General features: G+C 37.9%; 2 protein-coding genes across 2 annotated transcripts; one reads left to right on the forward strand and one right to left on the reverse strand.

The window, feature by feature from the left end:
- Positions 1 to 1827: 1827 nt before the first annotated feature.
- LOC132543365 (uncharacterized) lies at positions 1828 to 2568 on the reverse strand. The gene has a single exon (XM_060206856.1). The coding sequence runs from the start codon at positions 2566 to 2568 to the stop codon at positions 1828 to 1830; it is 741 nt and encodes a 246-aa protein (XP_060062839.1).
- Positions 2569 to 4578: 2010 nt separating this feature from the next.
- LOC132543366 (putative mediator of RNA polymerase II transcription subunit 26) lies at positions 4579 to 25773 on the forward strand. Its single transcript, XM_060206858.1, has 3 exons — positions 4579 to 4663; positions 6274 to 8346; positions 25475 to 25773. The coding sequence occupies exons 1-3, from the start codon at positions 4579 to 4581 to the stop codon at positions 25771 to 25773; spliced, it is 2457 nt and encodes an 818-aa protein (XP_060062841.1).
- Positions 25774 to 27888: the final 2115 nt, after the last annotated feature.

The raw sequence follows: 27888 nt of genomic DNA on the forward strand, positions 1-27888 counted from the left end.
TTTCACATGTGGATATTAATACATGGAATAAAAGCAAAACGCCAAAAATTTGATATTTACATGTAAGCAATTATAATACAATTACATAATCATTTTTAAATTAAATATATTATTGTTGTTTGCTGAAAACTAATAGAGTTCTTAGTGCTGATATATATATGCTAACAGCTGATATCACTGCATCAGGATTTTCACTTATGCGTTAAACATAAATAAATAAATAGAAATAAGAAGATAAATAGATAAATCCCAACAACACCTTCAAAGCACCTAAACAGACACAGGACACAGTTTAAACACATTCAATTAAGATGTATTCAAATTATTGCAAAAATCAATGGAAATGTACCCATGCAAAGATAGAACGCAATTTAAATGTTCCCAGACAAAATACATACAAATAAGGATGTACTCAAATGCAAAACCCAAGTAAAAACAGAAAGCCAGAAAAATAGCAAATTGTTGTTAAATTGTAATCATACAAGTACACTGCTGATTCAATGCAAACCATAGTGTAAATAGATAAAGGAAACAGGTAAAGGTAAACACAATTGTCCCTACAACCAGGTATAAACAATGTACCATTAATACGGCAGATAGTTTCAAGTACCCAAACAACCTCAAACTTATACTGTAGTAGGCAGAGACGTAGCAATAACGTACACTTGTATACTTCAGCATGCACTCGAGTGAAAGTGAGTTTTCTGACGTTTGTTTTTACTTTTACTTCGCCCTTAGATCTCCCACCGGGGCTCATGGACCCTCTCTTGAAAACATACACCAGTGTACAAACACATACATGTTACTGAACGATAAATATGTGCATCGAATATAAAGAAGTACAGTTTATCGCTGGTGAGCTGAAGATACAGATCTACAATGATATGAAAACTGTATGTCTTACTGTATTTTAACTGTAGCACAAAAAACATCCAATTCGACATGGAATTTCTGATTTCGTGATATTTTATTAAAGAAGAGAATAAGTGAGTATTGCGTTGTTCAACACACCGGAGAACTACTGGCTGTCAGTCCTGTTGAGAGACATCAACCATCTGTACATTTTGTCATGGTACTCTCACGTGACATGTAAATGCACATTGTATCACTTACCGTCGTAACTAAAATTGGTTTCTTCTGTAATGTAAAAACCTTTTATTCCCATCCAAGACCTCATCTTAGCGACTGCCACGATTCCCAAATCTTACGGACCCTTAACAACCAGCAGGATGCCCATCCAACATACACAATAACCATCACGTACCTCGATTCTTTGCAAACCCGTGATCTGCTGACATAGAGAAAGTAACTAAACCTGAGAAATTAACAGAAGTGTGGGGATAAGATATTGATTTTGATCCTAAACGAGAATGTTGTGATCATCTGGATGAGTGGACGATTCTTACGTTAAATACGATGAAGGTGTCTATGTTTTTATGACCAGGACGAATCAGAAATTTCTACACCAAATACCATGACAAGGTTAAAATATTGAAGGCAGATCGGTGTAAGCGTAGCGACAGGATTGACTCCTAAGAAATCCAGGAGCAAAAACATGAAATTTATAGGATAACCATGTGTAATTGCTCTCCACCTCGACTTGTTGATCTCCACACCGGCTTGTTGATGTCCACTTCGTCTTGTTGCTCGGCTTGTTGATCTCCACACCGGCTTGTTGATCTCCACCTCGTCTTGCTGCTCTCCACCTCGTCTTGTTGCTCTCCACCTCGACCTGTTGATCTCCATCTCGACTTGTTGCTCACCACCTCGTCTTGTTGCTTTCAACTTCGACTTGTTGATCTCCACCTCGATTTGTTGCTCTCCACCTTAACTTGTTGCTCTCCACCTCGACTTGTTGTTTTCCACCTCGACGTGTTGCTCTACACCTCGACATGTTGCTCTCCACATCGACTTGTTGCTTTCCACCTCGACTTGTTGCTCTCCACCTCGACTTGTTGCTCTCCACCTCGACTTGTTGCTTTCCACCTCGACTTGTTGTTTTCCACCTCGACTTGTTGTTTTCCATCTCGACTTGTTGATCTCCATCTCGACTTGTTGATCTCCACCTCGTCTTGTTGCTTTCAACCTCGACTTATTGCTCTCTACCTCGACTTGTTGCTCTCCACCTCGACTTGTTGCTTTCCACCTCGACTTGTTGTTTTCCACCTCGACTTGTTGTTTTCCATCTCGACTTGTTGCTTTCCACCTCGACTTGTTGCTCCCCACATCGACTTGTTGCTCCCCACATCGACTTGTTGCTCCCCACATCGACTTGTTGCTCTCCACCTCGACTTGTTGCTTTCCACCTCGACTTGTTGTTTTCCATCTCGACTTGTTGCTTTCCACCTCGACTTGTTGCTTTCCACCTCGACTTGTTGTTTTCCATCTCGACTTGTTGCTTTCCACCTCGACGTGTTGCTTTCCACCTCGACTTGTTGTTTTCCATCTCGACTTGTTGCTTTCCACCTCGACTTGTTGTTTTCCATCTCGACTTGTTGTTTTCCACCTCGTCTTGTTGTTTTCCACCTCGACGTGTTGCTCTACACCTCGACTTGTTGATCTCCACATCGACTTGTTGCTTTCCACCTCGACTTGTTATTCCCCACATCGACTTGTTGATCTCCATCTCGACTTGTTGCTCACCACCTCGTCTTGTTGCTTTCAACCTCGACTTATTGCTCTCTACCTCGACTTGTTGATCTCCACCTTAACTTGTTGCTCTCCACCTCGACATGTTGCTCTCCACATCGACTTGTTGCTTTCCACCTCGACTTGTTGCTCCCCACATCGACTTGTTGCTCACCACATCGACTTGTTGCTCTCCACATCGACTTGTTGCTCACCACATCGACTTGTTGCTCTCCACCTCGGCTTGTTACTCTCCACCTCGTCTTGTTGCTCTCCACCTCGGCTTGTTACTCTCCACCTCGGCTTGTTACTCTCCACCTCGTCTTGTTGCTCTCCACATCGACTTGTTGCTCACCACATCGACTTGTTGCTCACCACATCGACTTGTTGCTCTCCACATCGACTTGTTGCTCACCACATCGACTTGTTGCTCTCCACCTCGGCTTGTTACTCTCCACCTCGTCTTGTTGCTCTCCACCGCGGCTTGTTACTCACCACCTCGTCTTGTTGCTCTCCACCTCGTCTTGTTGCTCTCCACCTCGTCTTGTTGCTCTCCACCGCGGCTTGTTACTCACCACCTCGTCTTGTTGCTCTCCACCTCGGCTTGTTACTCTCCACCTCGTCTTGTTGCTCTCCACCTCGGCTTGTTACTCTCCACCTCGTCTTGTTGCTCTCCACCGCGGCTTGTTACTCACCACCTCGTCTTGTTGCTCTCCACCGCGGCTTGTTACTCACCACCTCGTCTTGTTGCTCTCCACCTCGTCTTGTTGCTCTCCACCTCGTCTTGTTGCTCTCCACCTCGGCTTGTTACTCTCCACCTCGTCTTGTTGCTCTCCACCGCGGCTTGTTACTCTCCACCTCGTCTTGTTGCTCTCCACCTCGACTTGTTGCTCTCCACCTCGTCTTGTTGATCTCCACCTCGACTTGTTGCTCTCCACATCGACTTGGTGCTCTCCACCTCGGCTTTTTGCTCAATCAAGCGTACAATTCTACCTTTTTGAAATCGTGAACATCAGCTGCCTACGTCGGTATATGCCTTGAAAGTATCAAACAATGACAACGTCCCGATAAGCAGTATGATATAGGAAATTATTCTAATTCTGATAATTTCAATATTATAAACAACAATTTATACGATATTATAACATTTTGAAACGAAATTCATAACTGGAATCGTCGCTTGTTTTTGAAGTAACAATCGACAGTTTTTACTAGAGCAGTCGGTGGCCGTTATAATAGTCAGGTTGTATACAAGTGCTGAAAATGTAGACTGTGCCGGGGTTTTTCACATTAAGAGTCCAAAATAATTGATGAATGACGCAAAAGTTGACAATCAAAGATGGACACGAGGATTCTTCAAACGTATCATATATCTAAATTAAATCTTCGATGTGATCAGTTGTTGTTTCCAAATCGCCTGAATCAAAAGCGTGCACTTTAATTAAATTTGTATTTACGTGTTGACATAAGGAGTGGAAACTTCAATGACATTTTAGATATTGCATTCTGTTCTTATCCTTTGAAAATGTTTAATTATAAACGCACTTGCTATGTAATGAGAAACAGACGTTGTGCTGTAACGACTGTGACGGTATTGTCTTCGCAGTGTTTTTGTCTCCATCAATCGGCTTTTCCATGCAGAAATAATCTATATTCTATCAATGCAAAGCAATTTTTGATAGTAACGACAAACTGAATGAAAATCTCCAGAAAAAAATCATTAATAGACCTCGCCCAGAAATCACGTGATGCATATCAAACTTGTCATTATCTGTAGTTGAGTATACACTCATTCATGCAGATCCATGAATGGGGAGCGCGACCACGTTCAGCACGTTTGTTGGTGGGTAAAGAAGACGTAGCTCTGCCTATTGATCACCTAGCACATGTGAACTTTTCTACCTTCACGCATTGCGAAGGACATTTTTATTGCTTATTGTGCGTGTTGGCATGGCAACGATCGAACTGTCCAGTGCATGCATTCTTAGTTCGTTGATGAAATCGACTAGCGTAGTTATGAATGACTCTCCAACCGGTATGTTGATTTCCTGAGAAAAGTTCAAGGCCATTCTAACCGTCCACACATTATTGGCCTTCATTGATCTGTATATAAGGTAGCCGTTCATGTTGACTTTAGTTGGAGCTTAAACTCCATTTACTCCGATTATTCATTGTAGACACTGTAAGGTTAAGGAGGACAAAAGCAAAGGTTTTAATGTTAAGGTATTTTGTTTTCAAACGAGAATAATTTGACCTGTTTATGTTCATTATTCCTCTAAGACTATCTCCACCGGATCACTAATAAGATGGCTGGCTTTGTAACATTATACGTCTCTCTGATGTTTAAGGGGAGGTAACGCATTTAAATTACAGTCGTGTATTATAGAAAAGGTGAATGGACCTGAACACGTGATGCAAAATGCATGGACAAGTGTACAATGTCAAGGAATCGTTACCCACAACAACAACAACAACAAGAAAAACACAAGAGATTTGTTTCGGTGAACAAAAACATGTATCCCCTTTCAAGCAGATTCGTATATCTGGTGCCCTACTAGGATAGGTGTGCATGATAAAAATGTTGTTAAATTATTAATTTAATTTGATTGACATTGTGTTACAGTAAACAGTATTGATAAGTTTGGTAGCTATGGAGTAGAGACAAGTGTATATACTAAATATAGTAGTTAGTGTACAGTATGGTTCTTCATCAGAATTGACTGATAATATTAAAAAAACACACTACTTAATATCAAAACATCAAACATCACATTTTATACATATTTGATGAACAAGTGCTTTAACTTATCCTCTATTAGTTTAACTTACCTGATCAGTGTTGAAGCCAGAACACGAGACATCAAACTGATGAGACAGAACTTCTCTTGTAAATTAAAATTGCTGGGGTGACTCAACTAACCGTGAAGTCACAGAACATTTAACTGTTACAAAACTCCATAAAAAAGACTATAAGGCTGGAGTTCGACAGGGTTCCCAGTAAGGTCATTCCTTGAGTTAACATTCTATCCTCTGAACTTGATATTAAGTGAACTATCACCAGTATACTACACATGGATTAGATTATAGAGATGTACACCAACTTTCATTAAGATATCTTTGACGGTTAAAATATAATTGCCCAGACAAGAATTTATTGAGAAATTCGCACTTATATGACGTTTTATCTGGAGGTCAAGCTCACAGATACTTTACGACAGTGCACTAAAAGTCGGCTTTGGGTTATAAAGTTGTACAGCAACCGTCATTTAGAAATCTTTAAGCCCACACAAACAAATTATTAGAAAACTCATAAAAATAGAAGAACCAATGTAAGATATCTCCCACCTTTATTCAAATGAGAGAGATAAAAAAAAAAAGAACAACAGAAACAATAACAGCATCACATAACAACCGCAACAAGAAATACATCCATACAACAACAGCACCAAGAAATACATCCACACAACAACGGCACCTACAACAACAGAACCAAGAAATACATCCCTACAACAACAGAACCAACAAATACATCCCTACAACAACAGCACCAAGAGATACGTACAACAACAGCACCTATACAACAACCGCAACAAGAGATACGTCTATACAACAACAGCACCAAGAGATAGGTCTATACAACAACAGCACCAAGAGATACGTCTATACAACAACAGCAACAAGAGATACGTCTATACAACAACCGCAACAAGAGATACGTCTATACAACAACCGCAACAAGAGATACGTCTATACAACAACAGCACCAAGAAATACATCCACACAACAACCGCAACAAGAGATACGTCTATACAACAACAGCACCAAGAAATACATCCACACAACAACCGCAACAAGAGATACGTCTATACAACAACCGCAACAAGAGATACGTCTATACAACAACCGCAACAAGAGATACGTCTATACAACAACAGCACCAAGAAATACATCCACACAACAACCGCAACAAGAGATACGTCTATACAACAACAGCACCAAGAAATACATCCACACAACAACCGCAACAAGAGATACGTCTATACAACAACAGCACCAAGAAATACATCCACACAACACCCGCAACAAGAGATACGTCTATACAACAACCGCAACAAGAGATACGTCTATACAAAAACCGCAACAAGAGATACGTCTATACAACAACCGCAACAAGAGATACGTCCATACAACAACCGCAACAAGAGATACGTCTATACAACAACCGCAACACGAGATACGAAATACTATACAACAACCAACATACATCCATACAACAACAGCACCAAGAAATACACAACAACAGAGATACGTCTATACAACAACCGCAACAAGAGATACGTCTATACAACAACCGCAACAAGAGATACATCTATACAACAACAGCACCAAGAAATACATCCATACAACAACAGCACCAAGAAATACATCCCTACAACATTAGAACGAAGACATACATCCATATAACAACAGCACCAAGAAATACATCCACACAACAACAGCACCAAGAAATACATCCATACAACAACAGCACCGAGAAATACATCCCTTCAACAACAGCACCAAGACATACATCCATACAACAACAGCACCAAGAAATACATCCATACAACAACAGCACCAAGAAATACATCCACACAACAACAGCACCAAGAAATACATCCATACAACAACAGCACCAAGAAATACATCCATACAACAACAGCACCAAGAAATACATCCACACAACAACAGCACCAAGAAATACATCCACACAACAACAGCACCAAGAAATACATCCCTACAACAACAGAACCAAGAAATACATCCATACAACAACAGCACCAAGAAATACCTCCCTACACCAACAACAGCACCAACAAATACCTCCCTTCAACAACAGAACCAAGAAATACATCCATACAACAACAGCACCAACAAATACATCCCTACAACAACAGCACCAACAAATACATCCCTACAGCAACAGCACCAAGAAATACATCCCTACAACAACAGCACCAAGAAATACATCCCTACAACAACAGCACCAAGAAATACATCCCTACAACAACAGCAACAAAAATACATCCACACAACAACAGCACCAAGAAATACATCCCTACAACAACAGCACCAAGAAATACATCCCTACAACAACAGCACCAAGAAATACATCCCTACAACAACAGCACCAACAAATACATCCACACAACAACAGCACCAACAAATACATCCCTACAACAACAGCACCAACAAATACATCCCTACAACAACAGCACCAACAAATACATCCCTACAACAACAGCACCAACAAATACATCCCTACAACAACAGCACCAACAAATACATCCCTACAACAACAGCACCAACAAATACATCCACACAACAACAGCACCAACAAATACATCCCTACAACAACAGCACCAAGAAATACATGCCTACAACAACAGCACCAAGAAATACATCCCTACAACAACAGCACCAAGAAATACATCCATACAACAACAGCACCAAGAAATACATCCCTACAACAACAGCACCAACAAATACATCCCTACAGCAACAACACCAAGAAATACATCCCTACAACAACAGCACCAACAAATACATCCCTACAACAACAACACCAAGAAATACATCCCTACAACAACAGCACCAACAAATACATCCCTACAACAACAGCACCAACAAATACATCCCTACAACAACAGCACCAACAAATACATCCCTACAACAACAGCACCAACAAATACATCCCTACAACAACAGCACCAACAAATACATCCCTACAACAACAACACCAACAAATACATCCATACAGTAAAATGAAATAATACCTGAATCTGTGAATAAGATTTCGATATTTGAATACAACAGAAAGAAGAAAAAAACTGCCTAAAGTAACCTGGACAAGTGAAACATTCGAACAGCATTAGGCACAAGAAAAACACCTTAACAGCACAGACAAGAAAATATAAAAACAACAACAGGGACAACAAAACTATACAAACAACATCAAGGCCAATATTGATATACAAAGAACAATAAGGACAAGGATGACGTAATAACACGGGAACTTAGTAAATAGCATTGTAAACTACTTGAATTGATTCTCATGATCATACATCGGACAAAAGCTTGGTATTGAAATAGCGTCTTTGAAATGAATTGTGTAGTATTTACAAAGTCATGAAAGAAAATAAATTATGAAACTGTTTTGATTTTCTATGGCTCTTCGATGATGTTCAGAAAAGGGCTATATTGACTTTAGATGTAAAAAAAATTACACCGGAAGTTACGTTTACCTCGTTCTAAGTGTACATTGTTTGACGGCTATTTCGTTCTTCTTGCCAAACATCTCAGTCATATACAGCATTGACATGCAACTCGGTCATACACATGCTTGACATACTACTTGGTCATACACAGCTTGACATACTACTCAGTCATACACAGCCTTGACATACTACTCGGTCATACACGGACTTGACATACAACTCGGTCATACACAGGCTTGACATACAACTCGGTCATACACGGGCTTGACATACAACTAGGTCATACACAGGCTAGACATACAACTCGGTCAAAAGTATGCTTGAAATACAAGTCGGTTACACAAATGTCCATACCTTACTTTAGTGTATTGCAGCTTATGTATTGATTGACAAGTTGATATATGACCAAGCGAATGATATTTCTGTTGTACGACGCCTACGCACGTGATACTTCAGTATCAATCTCGGTTTACTGGGTCAAGGGTGCAGAACAGTATCGATCGATTATTCTGCAGGACCAGGGAAGCAGGAGCTTACATACATTGCAGGACGCCCTCTAGCACTTGGGACGAAGGAAGATGAAGCACAACCCCCTTGCGACACAGAATGGAGAAAAAATACAAAAATAGTTGGTCACATGGACGGACGAATACATATTACACCAATGTCTGGAAACAAGGACAGACGAGTACATAACACAATTTCTGGACACAGTGACAGCCGAGTACGTAACACAATTTCTGCACACAGGGACAGACGAGTACGTAACACAATTTCTGGACACAGTGACAGACGATTACGTAACACACTTTCTAGACACGGGGACAGACGAGTATGTAACACAATGGCTAGACAAGGGGAACAGACCAGTACGTAACACAATTTCTGGACACAGGGACAGACGAGTACGTAACACAATTTCTGGACACAGGGACAGACGAGTACGTAACACAATTTCTAGACACGGGGACAGACGAGAATGTAACACAATTTCTGGACACGGGGACAGACGAGTACTCAACACAATTTCTGGACACAGTGACAGACGATTACGTAACACACTTTCTAGACACGGGGACAGACGAGTATGTAACACAATTGTTAGACACGGGAACAGACCAGTACGTAACACAATTTCTGGACACAGGGACAGACGAGTACGTAACACAATTTCTGGACACAGGGACAGACGAGTACATAACACAATTTCTGGACACAGGGACAGACGAATACGTAACACAATTTCTGGACACGGGGACAGACGAGTACGTAACACAATTTCTGGGCACGGGGACAGTCGAGTATGTAACACAATTTCTGGACATAGGGACAGACGATCACGTAACACAATTTCTGGACACAGGGACAGACGAGTACGTAACATAATTTATGGACACAGGGACAGACGAGTACGTAACACAATTTCTGGACAAATGGACAGACGATCACGTAGCATAATTTCTGGACACAGGGACAAACGAGTATGTAACACAATTTCTGGACACAGGGACAGACGAATACCTAACACATTTTCTATTCTACGTGATTAGGGACGAATGAACAAATTAAAACATATTTTGTATAATCGTTACCCGACCTTAAAACGAAATTATACGTGAATCTCTGATATAAACAGTCGGTAGAATATCTGTTATTTGAGAGCTTGGCTGAGTCTATATTAGATGTTCTGAGAGATTCTTCCGTAACAAGTTGTCAAAGAGAGACTGTTTTTCCATTAGTTCAATAGGAAGTTTCTTTGTCATTTCATGTAATAAATTTCATAAAAATCTACATTCCACTTATTCTATGTGGGGTAAATCGTATTATTAGAGCTAAGAACAGTAGCCACTACTAGATTGGATGCTTGATTAAGTTTCTAGCCAATGGGGTAAACCGTTTTATACGGGTTCTTGAGCGGTTCATGAAGGCGTCCATTGAAAACGAGACCATTCTTTTGATAGTGGAACTTTTGGTCTTTGGAAACCTGGTAAAATGCAATGATGGAAGTTGGGAATTTTAAAATTATGAAGTCATTTTATGAGTAAGAAATCTAATACGGTTTTGATCTCGACAACCAGTAAATAGAAATCTTTAGCTGTGATCTCTTCATGGATAGCCAATCGGGAACCATCGGCACTTTCCGAGGGTTTCCGAGGGTTTCCGATTGCATGGATAGCATGTTGGTTTTTTTTATTACTTTTTTAACCATAGTTTGATCATGACGGATACTTAATATAATCAAACTTAACAAAATAGGATGGATTGTTGTTTTATCGAGGCTCGTATAAATATGTGATAAAAAAGGGGGGATGCAATTACGTCGGTAGAGACTTTCTGTGGAATTCGTATAGTCATAATACCACTGTTCCTGTGCCACCGTTTGTTATGATATCTGTTTATCAAAATGATGATAACTTTGGTGTATGGAACAGACAGTGTCGACTGGTACTGGTGTAAATCAGCCTGCATGCTGACCGGTCAGATGTTTCAACTGAAACAGTATACGACATAGTTCACTAGTTACAGTATGTACCGTCAATAAGATATCTCAGTGATATAAAAGCACAGTACATCCGGTAGTGATCCGAGGTTATAAAAGTAAAGCTGTTTTTCGAGTATAATTTGCCTCGTTTTGACTTCCTGAAATTCACTTAAAATCAATTATACTGCACTGGAATTGTATTGTCAATTATCTATCCTTCCTAACGTCGTGAATACTTAACAAATACACACCTGCTAGCATAACAAAAACTCGATTATGTCCTGAAAACTAACCCGAAACACGCATACTGATGACGCCACATGTACAAACGCCAACGCACAAACACCCTCCTTTGCGTATGTATATAGGTCACAACGTCATTTCCTGAGGGGTGACGTCACTCAACCAAAACGATGATATGGCGTTTTTACTTTCACCAAGAATGTACAGAGATTCTAGATCAATATTTAAGAGTTCATATACTGGATTCCATTCCTGCAAAAACAATTTGAATAACTTTTCGCAATCGATATAATTCCTACAGTATTTCCACTACTGAAGCTCACTTACCTGTTTTCAATATATTAAAATCCTAGCAACAAATAATTTATCTTATTTTTGCTATTGAAAAAAAAATTGAACAACAAAGTCAAAATTTTATTTCAAATAGACACATCTGGATGTACGCCTCGATATTCCAAATTAGCACACGGTATTTGATCAACGCGGAGGTTATTTTGTCAAGTCATGTTGGTTATTTACAATGACTTGATGATATTTCTGTTTCACACTATTATACATCATCGCTGGGAGTGATTGTGTCGTTCAGTTTCCCAGATGTTCTTTGTTTTATGATCAACGGCGAACAGGATATGTCAGTTAATTAACAATTGCGTGAACATCTGAAATGATAATTATGTCTCTCGTCACCACGAGTGGTAACATGTCAGGATGTCTCTCGTCACCACGAGTGGTAACATGTCAGGATGTCTCTCGTCACCACGAGTGGTAACATGTCAGGATGTCTCTTGTCACCACCAGTGGTAACATGACAGGATGTCTCTCGTCACCACGAGTGGTAACATGTCAGGATGTCTCTCGTCACCACTAATGGTAACATGCCTGGATGTCTCTCATCACCACGAATGACACTCTCAAAGTATTTCTTTCATAGAGAATAATTGGAATAAAAAATATAGTACAGTCCGTATCTTATTTGGACATAATTCATATATTTGTCGGTTAAAAACATTTTTTCATCAAAGGTAAGGTTAACAGTATTTGTCATGTAAAGGTAAATATTGTTTTATGTTAGGTCAGTGCAATAGGTATTACTGAATCAGTATTCCTGGACAAACTGACGTTAACGAATCTTTACTACAGACGAAGGGAGGCAACTCAATATTACAACGCAAATAATCCAGCTGATCTAACAAAATAGGCACCACCAAGTTACGGAAAGGCATAAAGGACAGGTAGAATAGAAGGCTGTTCGAGTTTATTCGTGTTAGTAGTTTGAAATTTTGAGCTATAATCTCGAAATTTCGATTAAATCATTCCAAATTCGACTTAATAACAAGAGGTTTCGAGATACTAACTCGAGGTTTATAAATAATGTTCATTAAGATAAAGCTAGTATATCGACATCGGTAAAGTTTAAACAGTGGGCACTGTTTACACTTTACGTGCTACGGAGGTGAAAACATCTCTGCTTCATCGAAGACACAGACATGTAAATTTTGGTCAGTCTAGGTAGATAAAGTCATGTTCTCAAAAGTGAAAAAAGTTAAAGAACAGAAACACCTGGCACCAAACTCGTCTAACGTAATACAACACAAGAAAAGATACAATACAGAGAAATACGTAAACATCTACAACCATGTAAATTGTTAAATAACAACTTACGACGTCACAAAATGTAGTCAACGGCAAATGTTTTACAAAAAGACGATCCCTTTCAGCTGACTCTAGCAGATTTAGATAAATAAAACCAAATGTGTTATTTCCTGTTAATATAACTTTAAATCATTATCAGAAGACATTATGTTAATATCAGTAACTTGAATTAAGATTCAAAATTTAAACAACGCCGTGGTAAGTTAATTATATCTGTATTATTTGTATTATAGAAATATTTGTATGTAGAATATGAGAGTGTATTATTTTGTCGAGTTTGTATACTTCATTTAGTTAAAGGAGTTAATGAAATAACTGAAAACGGATAGATATTCATCTCATTTTAGGCCCAATCCAAGAAATGGAAAGTTCTCAAAAATGAGAACCAAGGAAGTAACAACGTTACTATCGAACGTTTTTAAAGGCATCCGACTTTTCAATAGAAAGACAACATTTTCCAACGAGATCACATTAAGCATCACAAACATCTCTCAAATTAATGTAAAAAACACAAAAATGTCTTTGTTGTTTTTTTTAATTGATTGAGTTAACTGAGGTAGAGGAGTTTTGTGAAGTCCGAATTCTCAGGGTAGGATTTATCGACATTACAAAATGAAATTCATTTTTAGATAACACATCCCCGGTATATTTAAACAAACATTGTAGGACTTAACAAAGCTTGTATGTAGTGACCACATCCCTATCTGTAATGTGTTTCAGACGTGTATGTAAACAGGTGTCATGGTGTTATCTGTTAGATTTACCACATCCCTTAATGTATCAGTGTCTAGACTGAAGGACTGATAAGTATACAGCTCTACTGGTCGACCAAGGATACGTGATGTTCGAGGTCACCTTATAAACCGTGGTTTGGTGACACTTGAGGTTACCAGCTGGAAACCAGTTGACACCAACGGGATCAAGGTTAGATGACACTCGAGATCACCAGCTGGAACCGTGATATGTTAACACCTGAAGTCGCCGGCTGAACCATGGTTATGTGACATGATAAGTTACCAGCTGAACCGTGGTAACATGACACGATCAGTTACTAGCTGAACCGTGGTAACGTGACATAAGTTACCAGATGAACCGTGGTAACGTGACATAAGTTACCAGATGAACCGTGGTAACGTGACATGATAAGTTAACAGCTGAACCGTGGTAACGTGACATGATAAGTTACCAGTTCAACCGTGGTAACGTGACATAAGTAGATGAAACTCGACTTCATCAGCTGGATAGTTGTTAGGTGACACTTGGGGCCACCAACTAGACCATCGTTCGGTGACTTGCCTGGCCACTAACTGGACCGTGGTTAGTTGACACTCAATGTCACCAACTGGACCATGGTTAGCTGACAATAACCAGATAAATATTTGTTGGAAATGGAGAAATGAATACACGTGTGACTTAAGGTTCGGTCCCCGGATGATCGCTCGTCCAGGAGGTCTTTGTCTAGGGATTCCCTCACGCTATATCCACATACATATTTGTTTGGGGTAAAGAGGTAAATTGTCCCCGATGTAGCATGGTACTGTGAAGCATCGTGGAATGAGCAGGGGTCAAAATACTATTATGTTGACATGGACCCTCAAGTGAAGTCACTTTATATTTTGTTTTCAATTGATGTTCCTACAGTAAATCTTTGATCATGTTCCTCTATATACAATAAAACAAAACAAAAATAACAAGGATGGGGCGGGGAGTAGGGGATAACATTATGATGGCAATGGTTACACTATTTTCTTACTAATCAACGTTTTTCATCAAATTGTTTTATAATCACCCTGATTCACTCATATAAACACATACAAAACCAAAAATATGTCTGGGAAGGGGCTCACTATTATGGTGAAATGAACCTCGGTTCACTTTACCATGGACTTCACTTTATCATACTACACCGGTTCATTCTTCTCCGTGAGGTCTTTGCCTGGGGTCAAAGCACATGCTTTCAGGATTGACTCGGGTTCAACTCTAGCCCCCTTTGTTTTGTCCCTGAGGTCTAAACCTTGAGATAGTGGAGATACCCATCCCATAGATAAAGTTACATTTGTTTGAATGAGGAAATGAATGCACTGATACCGCCAGATTTGACCCGTAGACATTACAGACCTTCTTTGTCTTTTCTTAGTTGTTGTAACAAGTACACTTATTGTCACACCATTAACATTTGCTTTGATCCAGTAGGACCCTGTAATATTACGGCACCATTCCTCAATAAATTCATAAAACTGACTTAGGTATTAATTTCCAATTAGCAAAAAAGGATTCCTGAATATTATAATTCACTTTCCTATTATTTTCTTTTTTCTATGTAATAAAAATGACCCCGGATCCTTAGTCTATGTTAAAATGGACTTCAGAATACCATGACACTATTCCCTGGGGAAATAACCAAGTTACGTAACTACAGGCCTATATTTAACGCCGAAAAAACAAATTTAATTCCACCTATGTGCAGGTTTATGTTCAGGCCAATATAGATATCATCAAAGATCACATACAATATTGGACATAAATTCTTGTTAATGTTAAAACCAATCCTTTCATCCTTTTGTGACAATGAACACCAGGAAATGTTTGTCAAAATGACAATCGATCTGATATAATTGAGGATGGGACAGAAGAATATAGGAACGTAGAAGGAGAAGGTTATGACGTAGAATGTGATGAAAGCAATTAAGATGACAACAGGGATGATGATATTTATATTTCTCCAGGGAAAGAGAACAAAATCCTAGTATTTGGAAGCAAGCAGAATTAAGTCATTTCTTTACTTTTACATGGGGGTTAAAATAGTATTATAAAAGTTTTAAAAAAAGGTGACCAGCTTATTGGTCATCAATGCTTATCAATATGGTAGACTTTTAACGGTAAAACAAATGTCCATACGTCAAATTTCAAACTGTCACTCATTCCCATCCATTTTCAAAGTTCTTTTATTGCGCATAACCAAAACAACGACATATAAGTTAAGGGTCAATGTATCTGTCACCAGAGGTCACAGGCCAAACAAATCTTTATTATCAATAAAAAAAAATGCAAAGTTATGTCAAAGGTCAATATATCGGTCACATCAGGTCAAGGAAGTCATCAATGTAAACCAATAATGCATGTCTTTAATTTGCACATCTTGAGACAAAATAAAGTTATGTCAAAGTTCGGTATAAAGGTCATCAAAGGTCAAAGGTCAAATAAGTTATCAATATCAATTATGATTGTATACTTTTCATTTGCACGTGTAAAGTTAAAAACAAAGGACCACCAGCCAATCGTGGAAGCAATATTGTATTTTCGATCACAACAGAAGTATCTGAACGGGGTCCATTTTCAACAGTCTCTTTTCAGCAGGCTACCCATGGAAAACGGACCCTCTTCCAGGGTTCGTTTCTACAGCAGACTCAGTTTTTCACGGCTAGCCGGTTCCTTTTTCAACGTTGAAAATGGCCTCCAGATCCGTTTTCAGCAGGGGTTAATTTTCAACATTGCATCCGGAGTTGTGGTTACAATCAAAATGGAAAGTCTGATAAGCTTACGTTTAATTTATCCCCGGGGTACATGTTATCGTGCTCACTGTAGACATCGTTTCTAAATCTGGGTAGAATTGTGAAAAAAAAACCTTTTGTACACGGGTTGTTTACATGTACAACGATCCACTTTTGAACCAGTGTTGTTTACCTGTTCAGCAATACACTTCTGAACTCTGGAAATTCTTTACCTGTTTTGCACCAAACCATTGAACAAATTTATTTCATTTTTGTAGTAATATCCTTTACCTATTTTCCCTCCAAAGAGGATTCAAACTGCACGCGATTTCTACAATCCTCTCCATTTGTCCAAGGTGGACATTTTGTACAGGTTCCTTGGACATTTGAGTTTTTTTTCTCCTGTACAAAGAAACAACTGTGGTGTATTTTAAGTAAAATGTGTCCGCTTTACTGTTCCAATAAGCAATGAAAAAAAACATGGCTGGAGTTTGATATCAGGGTAGGCAGTGACTGAGTGTCTGTGTAGCCCAGCACAAAAAGTTGTCAGCCTGACCTCTGCATGAGGGCTATCAAGTCTCAACAGAACTAAAATGATAACGTGTCAAATTTCAGAAGTTGAGATTTTTTGCTCGGGCGTCCCGTCAGTGGAGACTAGCCTCTCTCCTGTTTCGCCTTCAGCTCTTCCCTTCAGGAACCAATATATACTGGCTAGAAATGTGGTCGTATTTATACTAGAATTGTTGATAAACTGATAAAGTAAAATTACACATTACCTAACAGGTAAATATGGATTGAATAATACACCAGTTATTGACATGGTCTTACACACAAATGGCAATAGATCCGACTGTTGACAAGATAAGAATACACTGACCTTCATACAGACTACTTAGATGGGCCTTGGGTAATGACATATAACCAGGGAACGAATTTATGTATGAACACGTGTATATCAGCAACGACAGAATGAAACATCTGACTTATGTCTAACAAAATTTTGAATAATTGCATCTTACAAACAAACCGGTACTTGAGTTGTGTAACGACATCTATCTAATTGTTCCGATTATGTCAGAGGGAGTGAACACGTGTTCTGACTTCTCAGTGCTATTGTAAGAGGATCTAACAACAATAAACAGACAATGATTGAGCTTGACGACGTTCTATTCTCCAAACAGGAAATATCGACAGGTACGTAGCCTCTAGTTCTCGTTTATATGTATTCAGTCAGGCGTTGTAGTCAGGTGTTCATTAGCTTAGTGTGTTATCAGGTGTTCATAAGCTTAGTATGTTATCAGGTGTTCATTAGCTGTAGTGTGTTGTTATCAGGTGTTCATCAGCCAAAGTGTGTTGTTATCAGGTGCTCATCAGCTGAAGTGTGTTGTTATCAGGTGTTCATCAGCCAAAGTGTGTTGTTATCAGGTGCTCATCAGCTGAAGTGTGTTGTTATCACGTGTTCATTAGCCAAAGTGTGTTGTTATCAGGTGTTCATTAGCCAAAGTGTGTTGTTATCAGGTGTTCATCAGCCAAAGTGTGTTGTTATCAGGTGTTCAATAATTAGTTTGTCTTGTTATCATGTGTTAAATAATGTATGTGTTTTGTTATCAAATATTCAATAATTGGCGTGTCTTGTCATCAAATTTGTGTTCAATGCATATTGTTCCTTGTTATCAGAAGTTCAGTAACAAATTGATCTCGTTATCACATGTTCAAAACAAATGTGTTGTTTCAGGAGATCATTAACTCTTGCTTTAAGCAGAACTTGATGTGTCTAAATAACGTGTCTTGTTAATCTAGTGTATCTAGATAAGGTATCTTGTTAAAAAGTGTTGACATGAAGACATATCGATTGTCTTTTTATCAGATAATATAAAACAAGGTATATACAAAGGTGTTACCAGAATCAACATCTATATCAAAATAACAGATTTACTCCGAGACTCGTGGTCAAATATCAGATGTTTTCAGATTCTTGTACAGCTTTCCCCTTCATCGACAATAATTACCACAGACAACACATCAATCCAAGTGACACTGCGTTATCAGACTACTAAGGTGGTCAGTATTTATAAAACATGACCAATTACCAACTCTTCCTTCTACACGTGTAAATCTTTCTCTATAACTTCGTCAATATGTATCCTCCAAACTCCGGTGTCGTATACCCGTGATCTCAAGTCCTCGTGTTTAACTTATATAGCACATTGACACAGTGAATCGTTGCTATCTAAAAACAACACGTCATTCATTTGTCTGGATGGCTCGGAAAGGTCATTGAAACCTATTTTGATTACATATGATATATATATGTCTTCGATAACCACAGCCTCGAAATAAACAAATAGAATAGAGGAGCACTACATGTGTTCACGTATATGTTAATGAACTTTCCATCAAACGCAACGTCAAAAATATCAACCAGAAATTTAACCAATTTGTTATTGCGGTAGTCAAACACAATATGCAAAACTATACTTTTGATACTGTCTTCGTTTCTTGGAAAATAAATCAATGAATGAATGCATTCCTTAAGTTTTGGACGCGGAACGGTAATGACCAATGTTAAGTAATAATACCATGTTTTATCATTCAGGGATGATCGTTATCATCTAGGTTCGTTAGTACAAGTAAAATGTGTTCCGACAAGACTTGTCCCTGTTTGCTGTTTTCCAGGTAACTTTATTTTTTGAAAATTTATATGTTGTTTGACTTAAGGGAGGGAAACTTTTGATAATTGTTGTTTTACTTTAGGGGAGTAGACTTTTGATAATTGTTGTTTTACTTTAGGGGAGTAGACTTTTGATAATTGTTGTTTTACTTTAGGGGAGTAGACTTTTGATAATTGTTGTTTAACTTTAAGGGAGTAGACTTTTGATAATTGTTGTTTTACTTTAAGGGAGTAGACTTTTGATAATTGTTGTTTAACTTTAGGGGAGTAGACTTTTGATAATTGATAGAATTATTTGAGACTAATTTATGACATCTGACCATAACCTTATGGCACCAAGTACAGATAGATACCAACCGTAGGTAAAGCCGTGTCTCTCACTATCAACGTCAAAATATAGCTGGTCATAACTCGTGTTGTGAATGTTTACTTTCTATATCAATGTAAGATATCAGTTTCACACTGAAACAGACATACACGTACGATAACAAAATCGGTCGGCCCTGTATTACGACACATGAGACAGCAGTATAAAATGTCGACTTGTTTGGTATAGAATGACGAGTTTTTTGGCAGCTGGTTTTTAGTGAATCATGGACACAGAACATGAACGATTAATCGTTAAAGAGAAAGGTAGCGAAAATACACATCATTGATTAATAACTGTTGGTTTAAAAATATCTAGAAATTATTTAGTAAGTTTTGATGTGTTAATTTTTATGTGTTCCTGACGAGTAAATTGCGGATAAGAATGCTCATACTTTCGGAACACCAGGCTCTGTTATCTGTCGGAAGTGGAACATTAATGTTTTTAATCATCCATGTCTTCAATGTATATGTCGTGGACTTTCGAAACGTATTGTCTCCTTGTATGGACTAATATGTATTGCTGACTTGATGCATTTTATTGTATGTGTTTCTGCTGTGGTATTTTGTGTATTATGTGTTGATCGTTTGAATGGCATATTGTGTAATATGTTTTAATGGTGTTGTGTATTGTGTAATATGTGTTGATGGTGTAGTGTGTAATGTGTGTTGATGGTGTAGTTTAGTGTGTAATATGTGTTGATGGTGTAGTTTAGTGTGTAATATGTGTTGATGGTGTAGTTTAGTGTGTAATATGTGCTGATGGTGTAGTGTAGTGTGTAATAAGTGTTGATGGTGCGATATATTGTTTAATATGTGTTGATGGTGTAGTGTAGTGTGTAATATGTGTTGATGGTGTAGTGTAGTGTGTAATATGTGTTGATGGTGTAGTGTAGTGTGTAATATGTGTTGATGGTGCGATATATTGTTTAATATGTGTTGATGGTGTAGTGTAGTGTGTAATGTGTGTTGATGGTGTAGTGTAGTGTGTAATATGTGTTGATGGTGTAGTGTAGTGTGTAATATGTGTTGATGGTGTAGTTTAGTATGTAATATGTGTTGATGGTGTAGTTTAGTATGTAATATGTGTTGATGGTGCGATATATTGTTTAATATGTGTTGATGGTGTAGTGTAGTGTGTAATATGTGTTGATGGTGTAGTGTAGTGTGTAATAAGTGTTGATGGTGTATTGTGTAATATGTGTTGATGGTGTAGTGTGTAATTTGTGTTGATGGTGTAGTGTAGTGTGTAATATGTGTTGATGGTGCTATATATTGTTTAATATGTGTTGATGGTGTAGTGTAGTGTGTAATATGTGTTGATGGTGTAGTGTAGTGTGTAATATGTGTTGATGGTGTAGTTTAGTATGTAATATGTGTTGATGGTGCGATATATTGTTTAATATGTGTTGATGGTGTAGTGTAGTGTGTAATATGTGTTGATGGTGTAGTGTAGTGTGTAATATGTGTTGATGGTGTAGTGTAGTGTGTAATATGTGTTGATGGTGTAGTGTAGTGTGTAATATGTGTTGATGGTGTAGTTTAGTATGTAATATGTGTTGATGGTGCGATATATTGTTTAATATGTGTTGATGGTGTAGTGTAGTGTGTAATAAGTGTTGATGGTGTATTGTGTAATATGTGTTGATGGTGTAGTGTGTAATTTGTGTTGATGGTGTAGTGTAGTGTGTAATAAGTGTTGATGGTGTAGTGTAGTGTGTAATATGTGTTGATGGTGTAGTGTAGTGTGTAATATGTGTTGATGGTGTAGTGTAGTGTGTAATATGTGTTGATGGTGTTGTGTAGTGTGTAATATGTGTTGATAGTGTAGTGTAGTGTGTAATTTGTGTTGATGGTGTAGTGTAATGTGCAATATGTGTTGATGGTGTAGTGTGGTGTGTAATATGTGTTGATGGTGTAGTTTAGTATGTAATATGTGTTGATGGTGTAGTTTAGTGTGTAATATGTGTTGATGGTGTAGTTTAGTGTGTAATATGTGTTGATGGTGTAGTGTAGTGTGTAATAAGTGTTGATGGTGTAGTTTAGTGTGTAATATGTGCTGATGGTGTAGTGTAGTGTGTAATATGTGTTGATGGTGCGATATATTGTTTAATATGTGTTGATGGTGTAGTTTAGTGTGTAATATGTGTTGATGGTGTAGTTTAGTGTGTAATATGTGTTGATGGTGTAGTTTAGTATGTAATATGTGTTGATGGTGCGATATATTGTTTAATATGTGTTGATGGTGTAGTTTAGTGTGTAATATATGTTGATGGTGTAGTGTAGTGTGTAATAAGTGTTGATGGTGTATTGTGTAATATGTGTTGATGGTGTAGTGTGTAATTTGTGTTGATGGTGTAGTGTAGTGTGTAATTTGTGTTGATGGTGTAGTGTAGTGTGTAATATGTGTTGATGGTGTAGTGTAGTGTGTAATATGTGTTGATGGTGTAGTTTAGTATGTAATATGTGTTGATGGTGTAGTTTAGTATGTAATATGTGTTGATGGTGCGATATATTGTTTAATATGTGTTGATGGTGTAGTTTAGTGTGTAATATGTGTTGATGGTGTAGTTTAGTGTGTAATATGTGTTGATGGTGTAGTTTAGTGTGTAATATGTGTTGATGGTGTAGTTTAGTATGTAATATGTGTTGATGGTGCGATATATTGTTTAATATGTGTTGATGGTGCGATATATTGTTTAATATGTGTTGATGGTGTAGTTTAGTGTGTAATATGTGTTGATGGTGTAGTTTAGTGTGTAATATATGTTGATGGTGTAGTGTGGTGTGTAATGTGTGTTGATGGTGTAGTGTAATGTGTAATATGTGTTGATGGTGTAGTGTAGTGTGTAATATGTGTTGATGGTGTTGTGTAGTGTGTAATATGTGTTGATGGTGTAGTGTAGTGTGTAATATGTGTTGATGGTGTAGTGTGTAATGTGTTGATTGTGTAGTGTGTAATATGTGTTGATGGTGTAGTTTAGTATGTAATATGTGTTGATGGTGTAGTGTAGTGTGTAAGATGTGTTGATGGTGTAGTTTAGTGTGTAATATGTGTTGATGGTGCTATATATTGTTTAATATGTGTTGATGGTGCAGTGTAGTGTGTAATATGTGTTGATGGTGTAGTGTGTAATATGTGTTGATGGTGTAGTGTAGTGTGTAATATGTGTTGATGGTGTAGTGTAGTGTGTAAGATGTGTTGATGGTGCAGTGTAGTGTGTAATATGTGTTGATGGTGTAGTGTGTAATATGTGTTGATGGTGTAGTGTGTAATATGTGTTGATGGTGTAGTGTAGTGTGTAATATATGTTGATGGTGTAGTGTGGTGTGTAATGTGTGTTGATGGTGTAGTGTAGTGTGTAATATGTGTTGATGGTGTAGTGTGGTGTGTAATGTGTGTTGATGGTGTAGTGTAGTGTGATTTGATTATGTAATGTAGTGTGTAATATGTGTTGATGGTGTAGTGTGGTGTGTAATTTGTGTTGATGGTATAGTGTAGTGTGTAATGTGTGTTGATGGTGTAGTGTAGTGTGTAATATGTGTTGATGGTGTAGTGTAGTGTGTAATATATGTTGATGGTGTAGTGTGGTGTGTAATGTGTGTTGATGGTGTAGTGTAGTGTGTAATATGTGTTGATGGTGTAGTGTGGTGTGTAATGTGTGTTGATGGTGTAGTGTAGTGTGATTTGATTATGTAATGTAGTGTGTAATATGTGTTGATGGTGTAGTGTGGTGTGTAATTTGTGTTGATGGTATAGTGTAGTGTGTAATGTGTGTTGATGGTGTAGTGTAGTGTGTAATATGTGTTGATGGTGTAGTGTAGTGTGTAATATGTGTTGATGGTGTAGTGTGTAATGTGTTGATTGTGTAGTGTGTAATATGTGTTGATGGTGTAGTGTAGTGTGTAATATGTGTTGATGGTGTAGTGTAGTGTGTAATATGTGTTGATGGTGTAGTGTAGTGTGTAATATGTGTTGATGGTGTAGTGTAGTGTGTAATATGTGTTGATGGTGCTATATATTGTTTAATATGTGTTGATGGTGTAGTGTAGTGTGTAATATGTGTTAATTGTGTAGTGTAGTGTGTAATATGTGTTTATGGTGTAGTGTAGTGTGTAACATGTGTTGATGGTGTAGTGTAGTGTGTATTATGTGTTGATAGTGTAGTGTAGTGTGTAATATGTGTTGATGGTGTAGTGTAGTGTGTCATATGTGTTGATGGTGTAGTGTAGTGTGTAATGTGTGTTGATGGTGCTATATATTGTATAATATGTGTTGATGGTGTAGTGTATTGTGTAATATGTGTTGATGGTGTAGTGTAATGTGCAATATGTGTTGATGGTGTAGTGTAGTGTAGTGTGTAATATGTGTTGATTGTGTAGTGTGTAATATGTGTTGATGGTGAAGTGTAGTGTGTAATATGTGTTGATGGTGTAGTGTAGTGTGTCATATGTGTTGATGGTGTAGTGTAGTGTGTAATGTGTTGATGGTATAGTGAAGTGTGTAATGTGTGTTGATGGTGTAGTGTAGTGTGTAGTATGTGTTGATGGTGTAGTGTAGTGTGTAATATGTGTTGATGGTGCTATATATTGTGTAATATGTGTTGATGGTGTAGTGTAGTGTGTAATATGTGTTGATGGTGCTATATATTGTATAATATGTGTTGATGGTGTAGTGTATTGTGTAATATGTGTTGATGGTGTAGTGTATTGTGCAATATGTGTTGATGGTGTAGTGTAGTGTGTAATGTGTTGATTGTGTAGTGTGTCATATGTGTTGATGGTGTAGTGTAGTGTGTAATATGTGTTGATGGTGTAGTGTGTAATATGTGTTGATGGTGTAGTGTAGTGTGTAATATGTGTTGATGGTGCTATATATTGTTTAATATGTGTTGATGGTGTAGTGTAGTGTGTAATATGTGTTAATTGTGTAGTGTAGTGTGTAATATGTGTTTATGGTGTAGTGTAGTGTGGAACATGTGTTGATGGTGTAGTGTAGTGTGTAATATGTGTTGATGGTATAGTGTAGTGTGTAATGTGTGTTGATGGTGTAGTGTAGTGTGTAATATGTGTTGATGGTGTAGTGTAGTGTGTAATATGTGTTGATGGTGTAGTGTGTAATATGTGTTGACGATGTAGTGTAGTGTGTAATATGTGTTGATGGTGTGTTTAATAATATGTGTTTATGGTGTAGTGTAGTGTGGAACATGTGTTGATGGTGTAGTGTAGTGTGTAATATGTGTTGACGGTGTAGTGTAGTGTGTAATATGTGTTGATGGTGCTATATATTGTTTAATATGTGTTGATGGTGTAGTGTAGTGTGTAATATGTGTTGACGGTGTAGTATGTAATATTTGTTGATGGTGTAGTGTAGTGTGTAATATGTGTTGATGGTGTAGTGTAGTGTGTAATATGTGTTGATGGTGTTGTGTAGTGTGTAATATGTGTTGACGATGTAGTGTAGTGTGTAATATGTGTTGATGGTGTAGTGTAGTGTGTAATATGTGTTGATGGTGTAGTGTAGTGTGTAATATATGTTGATGATGTAATGTAGTGTGTAATATATGTTGATGATGTAGTGTTGATGTTTCAAAAATGATGTTTAATGCCCAAGAACACAAATAAGTACTATTGCAATGCGAATCTGTCGAAATATCTTCTAATTTGTCTTTTACTCGTGTAGGGAAGCCTGATGGGGTGTGGAAAGGATACAATTCCATGATCAGTGCTTACACCGAGTTAGACTGGCGGAACAGCCCTTTCACTTTGAACCTCAAGGATATCAGCTACACTGTGGGAGAGCGTCTGGGACAATGGTGGCAGGGTGCATGCTTCAGACCTGTGAGAAAAAAACGGGTACTGGACAACCTCACTGTCCAGTTCGTCAGTGGTCAGCTGACAGCTGTCCTTGGCAGCTCAGGTACGGCTTGTAATCATCTGGTCAACTTGGAAACCTTGGGTACAATGAATCACAATGGATAAGACAGGTATATCTTGTCACGGTGGATAAGACAGGTATATCTTGTCACAGTGGATAAGACAGGTATATCTTGTCACGGTGGATAAGACAGGGATATCTTGTCACAGTGGATAAGACAGGTATATCTTGTCACGGTGGATAAATGGGGGCACATTTTTACATTTGATAAGACAGGTATATCTTGTCACGTTGGATAAGACAGGGATATATTGTCACGTTGGATAAATGGGGGCACATTTTTACATTTGATAAGACAGGGATATCTTGTCACATTGGATAAGACAGGGATATCTTGTCACAGTGGATAAGACAGGGATATATTGTCACGGTGGATAAATGGTGACACATTTTTACATTTGATAAGACAGGGATATCTTGTCACGGTGGATAAGACAGGTATATCTTGTCACGGTGGATAAATGGGGACACATTTTTACATTTGATAAGACAGGGATATCTTGTCACGGTGGATAAGACAGGTATACCTTGCCACGGTGGATAAGACAGGGATATATTGTCATGTTGGATAAATGGGGACACATTTTTACATTTGATAAGACAGGGATATCTTGTCACGTTGGGTAAAACAAATATACATTGTAACTTTGGATAAAACAGGTATTCTTTGTCACATTGGAGAAGACAGATATACCTAATCACATTAGAAAAGACAGGTATACCTTATTGCACTGGATAAGACATATCCATCTTGTCACATTTGATTAGACAGATAAACTTGTCACATTTGATTAGACAGATAAACTTGTCACATTTGATTAGACAGATAAACTTGTCACATTTGATTAGACAGATAAACTTGTCACATTTGCTCAGACGTCATATTGTCACAATGGATAAGACAGGTATACCTTGTCACGTTGGATAGGACATGTCTGCCTTGTCACATTGGATTAGATATGTCAACCTTCTCACAATAAATGAAACGTGTCTTGCGATATTGGATAAGACTGACATTTCTGAATTCTAAATCAAACTGAGTAATTTCAGTATGATGTTTTGATAAATAAGGACGACATCAAATTAAAAACTTGGGCCAGTAGGTGAAATAGACTCTGTTATAGCAGTTCACTTAACATGTTAATATATAGGCAGAATTTGTAAGCTACCTCACAACAGGATGTCGTACTACACGCCAGCGAGTTCTTCAGATTTAACTTGTTAGCTTGCAAATTAACCTTTATTTGATCTCAGCATGAAACATTTGACCAAGCCTTAACACATCACACCTTCTAATGACAAACCGGAGGTAAGCAGTCTGGAGGTCTAAATATAACCGTATTGTGAAAACCATCCTGGTCTTGGTTCAGGGAAACTGCTATACTGCAATTGTAACATAGGTACATTTAATTTACAAAGGACATATAGTTTTAATATCATCACTGGCAGTGAAATCAGACACCGAATCCCAATAGATAAACTCTACAACACCATCACATGACATGTACGTCACAAAATTCCGGTGCAGTGTTAGAGCGATTGTGATTTTATAATTTATGTAAATATTGCAGTTCATATTTGAAATTTAAAAATCTCAACACACATTCTTTAATGAAGCTACCACATTAGCGTCAGAAAATGGAAAATGGTGTTCTACATTGAGCGAGCCAATTAACGTCGAATTTTCAGAAGTAAGGACAACGAACACCGTGTCTATAAAAGCTTACGGGCCATTTCCGTTGTAATGCGTCAAAACTTCGTCCTCTGTAAGAACATGCACCGGGATCACGAATGCTATGCTCTTTACTTCAATAATCCATTGACATTAACCTTTAATAAGACCACTTCTCATCTGATTCTGGTCAACTTTCCATCAGAATGTCATAAAAATATTTACCAAGAAATTTAAAATGACTTTTTGAACAGCTGTCCTATTGACTAGATTGATTAATGTAAGTTAGACTATGTGGGTCCTCACTGTGTAACGTCTGTATGTATGTTTTACTGATAAGGTTTGAATGACAAATGTTTGTATACGCACCCCTATCTGACATGGTGCTGCAATGTAACTCTCACTAGTATATTCTTTACCAGGTTCTGGAAAGACGTCACTACTTGACGTCATAGCACACCGTACAGATGGCGAAGTGACAGGCAAG

Source organism: Ylistrum balloti, unplaced genomic scaffold, assembly GCF_031769215.1.
Source record: "Ylistrum balloti isolate Yb309-2 unplaced genomic scaffold, AGI_CSIRO_Ybal_v1 Utg369754, whole genome shotgun sequence".
Taxonomy (NCBI): domain Eukaryota; kingdom Metazoa; phylum Mollusca; class Bivalvia; order Pectinida; family Pectinidae; genus Ylistrum; species Ylistrum balloti.

Excerpts from the sequence above, each read along its gene's own strand:
- LOC132543365 (XM_060206856.1), bottom strand. The coding sequence starts at position 2,568 with ATGTGGAGATCAACAAGTCGAGGTGTAGAGCAACACGTCGAGGTGGAA.
- LOC132543366 (XM_060206858.1), top strand. The coding sequence starts at position 4,579 with ATGGCAACGATCGAACTGTCCAGTGCATGCATTCTTAGTTCGTTGATG. Across the intron at positions 4,664-6,273 it reads TATGAATGACTCTCCAACCG|CACCAAGAGATACGTCTATA; the intron begins GTATGTTGATTT and ends ATACAACAACAG. Across the intron at positions 8,347-25,474 it reads AATACATCCCTACAACAACA|GGAAGCCTGATGGGGTGTGG; the intron begins GCACCAACAAAT and ends TTACTCGTGTAG.